Raw genomic sequence first — 9,220 nt, 5'->3', positions numbered from 1 at the left:
TCAAAAGTCCTGGGACTGGGCACTCTCTCCAGGCTGGAGATTTGTACGTAGCTTGTACATGTGATCTAAAGCTTGGGTAAGGAAAGCCCCAGTGGTGTTGATCTCCATCAGAGTCAGATTATCCAGCTTATAAAAGACAAGGAATAGATGTTACAACAGCATTCAGAATAATGGAATATGGTAGCATCCTCCAGCTTTCAAGCTTAAAAATTTCTAGAAAGCTGAATGGTAAGAGCGTAAAACCAGTATATCTAGAAGATCAAAAGCAATATCGGTTTTGTATATGGCAACAGGGTAGATGGTTAATATCTTTAATTTTAACCTGTATTCCCAGTCCTTAACACATGCTCCCCACATACCATAAACTACCCAGTTAACTTGATGTATTCCATTCAGGATTTCTGTCAACGGGATGGACATTTCAAATCCCTCAATACTTCACCAATAACCAGACAGCAGCCAAAGTCCAAGCTAAAACAAACAGAGCCTACTGAGTTTAAACTACTACAGACTCTCAATCATTCCAACAGGTGCAACCAGCTAGCAGTCTTAGAGCCATTTCACATATTATGAACACATGCAATATCTTATTTTCAGAAAAGATATGCATTTACTTCTTTATGCACAAAAGTAGCACAGTTCACATAGTCTTGCACTCAAGTATTTTAAGCATGCCTCACATGTTTGGGGTTCAGTGTCTATTATGTCACTTTTCCAAGACTCCCTAGTGCATGTACACGTGGCAAAATCAATATATATCTTTTCAAAACTGACATGTAGTGCGCATCAATTCACATGCAAGACTTTGCAATGCCATACCTGTAGCACATAGCCATGTCACCAAAGGGGCAATTAGACCATAAAAGAAACCACTGCAGTCTATTTTATTTGTAATTAGATTCTGCTCACCCACACAAACATGCAGTACCTGAAGTTCTCTTCTGACAACCTCATACAAACCCATAAGATTATGACAGATTCCTCTTACCCTGGCATGGGCTTCCTGCTGCCTAACAAAGCTATCTGCAGACAACCGGAGCTTTGCAATTCGAGTGTCCCAGGTATCCTTAACTAACGTTCGGATTTCATCTGCTTTTGGAATATTGTCTACAGCACTAAAGAAAAAAATAAATCATAAAGAACCAATTACTTCATTGTAAATTCAATACAGAAAATCCATGAAAAATCAATATTAAAATATAAAATTCCTGACATAAGCTACATTGGTCCTATTCTAAAGAAGCAGCAGAGGACTATTTTATTTTTAATCTCAAACTGTAGCATATACATGCATGTTCTGCCTGATAGGCAGAACATCAGCATAATGCTGAACTCTCATAATATTTACACTATTTAATTTTGCCTCAACCTAATTTTAAATTGCTGAATGCTATACGGAAGACACATACTGATATTACCACAAGAGAAGACAAGCATCATGCTAATCAGTGGAAATTTCTGTGTTAGTCCATAAATTCAAATCTGACAAGGCCACTAAATTTTCCTTTGCTGGCATTGTTAGAAACTATTCAGCCAAATACCTTCTCAAAAAAAGTGGGTTGTGGCTTCCAAAAGCTTATGCCCTAATAAATGCATTATTTTTAAAATATCACAAGACATTGTATTAGTAAGAGTATATATAATCTGCATTTGTTACAATAAGAAATCTACTAACTAGTTTAGCAGTAGCTTGGTTAATTCCATGTAGTAAGGGCTTGGCATGGGGGTGAAAGTGTCTTCTTTGCGTTCCTGGTCCCGGATTTGTTCCAGCTTTTCTAGAAGGCAATCAGAAAGTGGCACATTTTTTAAAAAGCCTAGTGCTATTTGTTAGTCAGCTCCTCCCAGCAAAAATTGTACCTACTAACACTACAGGAAAGAAAGGCCTCAAGAGTAATCAGCACTCTAAAGCAGTTCCCTCACCAGGGAAAGCCATTAATAGGTTTTGTCTGAGTTCAGCATTTTGTTAAATAATGTGATTAAGAGCAGCTAATGGGAATGAGCACTTTGAAACCCTAGTAAGAAGGAGTTGTTCTCTACTAAATTCACATAGCTTGTCACAAAAACAATATGAACTAGAAAGCTGTGTAGTTCACTATGGCTATAAGGAGCAATAACGCCTCCTCTTGTCGACTTTCAGGAGATGAAAGGATTTATTGCAAAAGGCAAATCTTGTGACTGGCTGCTAATGGATAGGTATGCTTACTTAAAGTCATGCCTGAAGAACAGCTGATTAGGAAAACCAAAACTTAACTTCTGATCCTTCAGAAATCAGTATTTGAGATCACACAAAAATAATATTTCTTGTTCCATATATTTAATGAAAGTATGACAGCTTTCTCTGAAACAGAGAGATATAATTTTGAGCTTGCAGGCATGCATGTTTGAAGAATTAGCCTACTTGGCACCTGCTTTTAAGAACTGATAGTTGCTGTGGCCAATTTACTTGTTTTAATTCCATTTTTCTTCTAATCTGCCAACACTAGTCTGGCTGTAGCATTCCATATTAACAGCCAAAGAGAATTGTTCAGAAAATCGTTCAGATTTGTATAAATCCTAACTTGCAATAATCCATTATAAGTTTTCAACATTTATTTCATTGTTTGAGTTACAGCTTACAAATTTGGTAATGATCCTAAGGGTCAACTCTGATTATTAAAGCATCTGTTGATTATTATAACAGTTAGCTCCAATTAACCTGGCAATAGTAAAAGCAACAATGGCCAAGTGCCTACAACCAAAGATCCATCAACAAATAATACCTTGGTCAAAGTAGAAAAGAGCAAGAGTCCAGTAGTACCTTAAAGACTAACAAAATATGTGGCAGGGTATAAGTTTTCGTGAGTCACTGCCCACTTCTTCAGATATTTGAAGAAGTGAGCAGTGACTCACGAAAGCTCATACCCTGCCACGTATTTTATTGGTCTTTAAGGTGCAACTGGACTCTTGCTCTTTTCTACTGCTACACAGACTAGCACGGCTACCAATCTTAGTCAAAGATTACCGTAGTTCTTACTTTGTGGATCTTAAAGGTGCCACTGGACTCAAACTTTGTTCTAGTAGGTCTTACCGACATCCATCCATTCTGGAGCTATCAGTCGACACTTCTGTCTCTGCTTTAGGTTGATAGCCAGCCACAGAGGAACTTGCACAGGCAGACCAGGATTAAAGGGACCCAAGTCACCCTAAGAAATATATACACAGTGTGAAGACAAAGGCATGGAATAAGACAGCCATTTTTTCCTCTAAACCTCACTTTTTAAAAATTAAGCTTCTTGTTTTTTTCTCTAGAACAGCAAATTTTTGGGAAATACCTTTATATTTGCTCTGTGGGTTTCTCAAATGCTGGTGAATGCAGAAATTCTGTTGGGGGGAGGGACACCAGAAGTGCATCAGAATTCTCTTGCAAGCAGAGGCCAGGAGGAAGAGGGAAGAACAGGGTGAGCTGGAAGGAGCTCTAGACAGCTCAATGGGAAATCTGAGTTTCCCTTTGCATTAGGCACAACGACCATGCAATACAGCCTATTACTCAGTGATGAAACACATGCCTTTTATATTGGTGGTGGCCCAAATAAGGAGAAGGGAAAAGCCACCAGCAACTGCATTTAGCTTTTTTTAAGTACAAAAGGATGAGAAGACGTTTAGGAGCAGGTCCCATTTTTAAAAAAATTGAGAAACCCTGCTTTAATTGGTGATGTTGGGCACAGATTTCACGCATGCAAGAGACACAGTCCACCCAGCTCCTTCTCAATTTCAGGAGGACTTTATAGAACCAAGCTATGAGAAATGTTTGTTCCAGTTAAAGGCTTCTTAGGGCACTGAAGAAAGAATGCATTTTGGAATCACAAGTAAGCAAAAACAGGAAAATCCACAGGAAGAGCTTGCCTGATTGAAAGCACAAAAAAAGAAGTCTGTACCAAGAGTGAGGAAGGATGTCAAATATGCAGTGGTAGACCTACATTTTTAGGACCCTAAAGCTTGAACTGTTATGGGGGACCCTTCTCAACCAACAACAGGGCAAAATCCAACAAGGGCCAAAGGCCCTTGAGGCCCAAATGGCAGAGAACAGGTATTACAGCATATTCTAAGGTTCATATTAAGTACTTCAACCCATTGGCTTATGATTCTGTCTCTAAAATACAAGAAGAAATTGTATTTATACCCCGCCCCTCACTATAAACTCCTCTCCCTTACCCTCCCCACAACAGACACCCTGTGAGGTAGGCGGGGCTGAGAGAGCTCTTGAGAGAACTGTCCTTGAGGGAACAGCTCTTAACAGAACTACGGGTTGCCCAAGGTCACCCAGCAGCTGCAAGTGGAGGAGTGGGAAACCAAACCCGGTTCTCCCGGATTAGAGTCCGTGCATTTAACCACTACACCAAACTGGCCAAACACTTTTAAAAACTCCCATCAATTTTGTTAAAAAATTCACTCATTTAAAAAAAAGAGAGAGAGAGAGGTGTTTCAGTGCCCCTCCAGGATTAGGGGCCCTGGAGTTTAAGCTTCCTTAGTTTCATAGCACATCTGCCTCTGCAAATAGGCAATCTGATGCTGGAGAAAAGCAAGCAACGGTGGCGGGCCTTGACTTCTTCCCCGCTCCCAGCCAGCTTCTTGCAAAGCGTCAGGCCAAGAAATGCAGGAAGGGGCCAGTGTTCCCCCCAAGGTGAGTTAGTGCGAGCAACTCACAGGTGTTTTTTAGCCCCCGGTCGCCATCTAAAGGAACCCTCACGAGATCAGAGTCTGTTTGTAAAGTAAAGGTACCCTTGCTCGAAAGCTAGTTGAGTCGGGTGCTCATGTCCGTTTCAAAGCCGAAGACCCAGCGCTGTCCGAAGACGTTTCCGTGGTTATGTGGCCGGCATGGCTAAACACTGAGGCGCACGGAACGCTGTTCCCTTCCCACCGAAGTGGTACATATTGATCTACTTGCAATTTCTTGCTTTTGAGTCCGACTCTAGGGTTTATTTATTTATTATTCACATTTCTATCCCGCCCTCCCCGGAGGCTCAGGGCAGCTTACAGGGCATATCGCCAGATAAAACTATAAAACAATACAGAATATTAAGAATATTAAGACAGAATATTAAGAACCCTATTTAAAACAGATTTTGATGCTCCTCTCAGCAGAGTATCCAATCTCTACAAGTTCTACAATTTGCGGGTTGCGTTGCTCATCTCCCTCTCAAAGCCGAAGAGCCAGCGCTGTCCGAAGACGTTTCCGTGGTCATGTGGCCGGCATGACTAAACACCGAGGCGCATGGAACGCTGTTACCTTCCCACCGAAGTGGTCCCTATTTATCCACTTGCAATTTCTTGCTTTCGAACTGCTAGGTTGGCAGGAGCTGGAACTAGAGATGGGAGTTCACTCCGTCACGCGGCACACTCGGGTCTCAAACTGCTGAACGACCGACCTTCCACAGCCTGCAGTTCAGCGTCTCCCGCAGCTCCTTAAGAGTCTGTTTGACCACTCCCTAAATAAGGGCCAAGAAGCAAGACCTTACGCCCCTGCCCGACGCATCTCTGCGCCGTGTTCCCTCTAAGGCGAGTGAGTGTGAGCCGGCTCACAGTTCTTTTAGCCTCCGGCTCACGCATTTTTGTCTCCGCTCAGGAAGGATGGGCCCCCCAGAGCTAACTCATTTAGGTAGTTTTTTTTTTTCCCATTAACATTTTATTGGTAGAATTAAAAGGTTTTGAGAAGTCATAACTACCAATTACATATAACAATAAAAATGTACATAAAGGTCATAAGAAAAGTTAAACGTTCAAACCAATACACTAATTACACCAAAAAAAAAAAGTAAGCTTTAAAGAATGATCCATTCCAGTCGCTCCCACAAAGCAGATTTTTTGCTCACAGGACTCCTTCAGCTTAGAGGGGGCATTGGAAGGGGCTCTCGGGGTGTGGAGGGCACCAGGCCCGGGGCGTGCGCCCCCCCCGGCTCCCTCACACTATCGCGGTTCCTATCCGGCCACAAACACACCCCATCATCAGTTCTTCACTCCTTTCCACCGTCCTATTTCTTCCCCACCATTCGCCCCGAGACAAGAGGCCGCCCTTCGTCCGCAGCCCCCGGACCCACAACCCCCGCGGCCTCCCTCCTCCACCCGCCAACCCACCCCGATGAGGTAAATGCGGTCCAAGCTGAAGTTGGGGATGACGGTGACCAGCTCCTGCTCGGCCAAGAACTCCACTTCGGCAGGGTCCATCGTCGGCCGCGCGCGCGGAGACCTCAGGCACGCCCCTCTTCGCCGCCACTTCCACCGAGCTGAGGGGGGAACGAAGGCGGGCAAGTTCCCACCGCAGCAATTCCCCGCCAGCCCGCGCTCTCTCGCTCAAGGCCAATCCTGAGGTAAAGGCGGCTGCCATTGGTTGGCGGGCGAGACAAGACCCGCCCCCGAGCTCCGCGCCTTTCGGAATTGTCCCGGCTTTTTCCCGCGCGCTTTGACGGACACTCGCCGCTTCCTGAGGTAACTATGCCGCTTATTGGTTGAAAAGGGGAAACGAGCTCCGCCCGCAGGACTCAGTCGCTTCCCGGAGACTCGTTCACGCCCCCTCCTGAGGTGACTGCGGCTCCCATTGGTTGGGAGACAAAACATACTACGCCCACCGCGCGCGCTCCGCTTGAAAGGCCCGATTTTCTAAGAATAGGTGGCTGTTGATTGGACGGGGGGAGGGGAATTAATTTTTCTTGTCCCTGATTGGCCCCCTCGACAGACATTTGTGCGGTGTGATTGGTGTACAGATGGACGACCGATGGAAAAAGGGCGGGAAATAAAGGCCAATGGGGCCAGTATGGTTTAGGGGTAAAGATAAAGGTTCCCTTGCTCGAAAGCCAGTCGAATCCGACTCTAGGGTTGCGGTGCTCGTCTCCGTTTCAAAGCCGAAGAGCCAGCGCTTTCCGAAGACATTTCCGTGGTCATGTGGCCGGCATGACTAAACACCAAGGCACACGGAACGCTGTTACCTTTCCCACTATTTATCTACTTGCAATTTCTTGCTTTCGAACTGCTAGGTTGGCAGGAGCTGGAACTAGAGATGGGAGCTCACTCCGTCATGCGGCACACTCGGGTCTCGAACTGGTTAAGTGCGCGGACTCTAATCTGGGAGAACCGGGTTTGATTCCCCACTCCTCCACTTGCACCCGGCTGGATGACCTTGGGCAAGCCATAGTTCTGATAAGAGCTGTTCTTGAAAAAGAGCAGTCTCTGTCAGAGCTCTCTCAGCCCCACCTGCCTCACAGGGTGTCTGTTGTGGGGAGGGGGAGGAGTTTGTAAACTGCTCTGAGACTCCTTTGGGTAGTGAAAGGTGGGGTATAAATCCAATCTCTTCTTCTTCTTTTGTGTTTGAAAATAGACTCATATTATTATGGGTACAGAACAGAGCTTGGCACTTCTGCGCCTTAAAAAAATGCAAAAATAAAACCACAAACACACCCACACGCAACAAAAATACTGTATGTTGTATCCATAGAAGGAGAAGTACTAAAGATAACACTATAAATTTCAAACAGTCTGTTGCAGCACAAACAGAAATTAGTCTCTTGTAGAAACTAAGAAGATGAACAGATCGATTGTTGCAGAAGCATTCACGGATTCTTCCCTCAGAAAACAGGAAGGGGGGTGTGTCTAAAAGTCCTGCACTACCACACAGTTTGGTTTTGGCCTTAATGATGAAATGGCTCTAACTCCCTAGACAGCCTTCTACCACAATATGTTTGTTAATCTTTAAAGTGCCACAAGACTAAGATTCTATTCTTATTTTACTTTAAATAACATTCCCTTCTGGTTGATAGTTACACCTAGGCTGACAAGTCTGCAGTTATTTTGGAATATATTATAGGCTATAATAATTTATAGCTCTGTGCACATGGTGTGCTGTGTGTAGATGCAAAGTGCACAACCCACGGAAAGGACTCACATGTAGGATTGCCACCCTCCAGGTGGGTCCTGGAGATCTCCTGGAATTACAACTGATCTGCAGACTAAAGAGATCAGCTCCCCTGGAGAAAATGGCTGCTGTGGAGGGTGGACTCTGTGGCATTATAACAAGCTGAGATTCCTCCCCTCCCCAAGCTCCACCAGAAAAATCTCCAGGAATATCCCAGCCTGGAGTTGGCAACCCTGCAGCTAATGTGAGCTGTGTTTCTAAGCATTCGAACGACATGTACACGGCCTCCATATATTCTCAGTAGGGTAGGATACCAGCCTCCAGGTGGGACCTGGAGATTCCCCGGAATTACAGCTCCAGTCTAGAGACCCGGTCACCTGAAGAAAATGGATGCCTTGGACAGTGGACACTATAGCATTGTACCCATGGTTCCCAACTGCCAGGTCAGGGAAGATCTTGTCTCACTAACCTGTCAGTGTTCTTTGAGGGGGTGAACAAACATGTGGACAAGGGGGATCCAATAGATATTGTTTACCTTGACTTCCAGAAAGCTTTTGATAAAGTTCGTCATCAAAGGCTCCCAAGTAAGCTCAAAAATCATGGGATAAAAGGACAAGTCCTTTTATGGATCAAAAACTGGCTAATTAATAGAAAACAGAGAGTGAGTATAAATGGGCAATTTTCTCAGTGGAGGGTGGTAAGCAGTGGGCTACCGCAGGAATCAGTATTTGATCCACTGCTTTTTAACTTGTTCATTAATGATTTGGAGTTGGGAGTAAGCAGTGAAGTGGCTAAATTTGCGGATGATACGAAGTTGTTCAGTGTGGTGAAAACCATGGAGGATTGTGAGGCACTCCAAAGGGATCTGTGCAAGGTGATGCACATTGGAGTCAAAAATCCTAAATATATATACACATTGATGGAGTCTGAACTGGCAGAGACTGATCACGAGAGAGATCTTGGAGTTGTAGTAGATAACTCACTGAAAATGTCGAGACAGTGTGTGACTGCAATAAAGAAGGCCAATGCAATGCTGGGGATTATTAGGAAGGGTATTGAAAACAGATCAGCCAATATCATAATGCCCCTATATAAATCAATGGTGCGACCTCATTTGGAATACTGTGTGCAGTTCTGGTCACCACAACTTAAAAAGGATATTATAGCTTTGGAAAAAGGGCAGAAAATGGCAACTCGAATGATAAAAGGGTTGAAACACTTTCCCTATGAGGAAAGGTTAAGGCGCTTAGGGCTCTTTAGCTTGGAGAAACGACGGCTGAGGGGTGACATGATCGAGATTTATAAGATTATGCATGGGATAGAGCAGGTAGCGAAAGA

At 44.3% G+C, this 9,220-nt stretch overlaps 1 protein-coding gene across 1 annotated transcript; it reads right to left on the bottom strand.

Moving 5' to 3' along the window:
* On the bottom strand, positions 1–6,212 carry GINS2 (GINS complex subunit 2 (Psf2 homolog)). Its single transcript, XM_015422154.1, has 5 exons — positions 6,112–6,212; positions 3,068–3,182; positions 1,676–1,775; positions 989–1,115; positions 1–126 (listed from the first exon to the last, which is right to left on the bottom strand). The coding sequence occupies exons 1-5, from the start codon at positions 6,199–6,201 to the stop codon at positions 1–3; spliced, it is 558 nt and encodes a 185-aa protein (XP_015277640.1). The 5' UTR covers positions 6,202–6,212.
* Between the last annotated feature and the right edge of the window lie 3,008 nt (positions 6,213–9,220).

This window comes from Gekko japonicus, unplaced genomic scaffold (assembly GCF_001447785.1).
Source record: "Gekko japonicus isolate JY-2015 unplaced genomic scaffold, Gekko_japonicus_V1.1 scaffold420, whole genome shotgun sequence".
NCBI classification, from domain to species: domain Eukaryota; kingdom Metazoa; phylum Chordata; class Lepidosauria; order Squamata; family Gekkonidae; genus Gekko; species Gekko japonicus.
This window is presented reverse-complemented; position numbering and strand designations above follow the sequence as displayed.

Coding starts and splice junctions, on each gene's coding strand:
- GINS2 (XM_015422154.1), bottom strand. CDS start 6,201: ATGGACCCTGCCGAAGTGGAGTTCTTGGCCGAGCAGGAGCTGGTCACC. Junction 1,776..3,067: donor TCCAGAATGGATGGATGTCG/GTAAGACCTACT, acceptor ATTGCCTTCTAG/AAAAGCTGGAACAAATCCGG. Junction 1,116..1,675: donor ACCAAGCTACTGCTAAACTA/GTTAGTAGATTT, acceptor TTTTTTCTTTAG/TGCTGTAGACAATATTCCAA.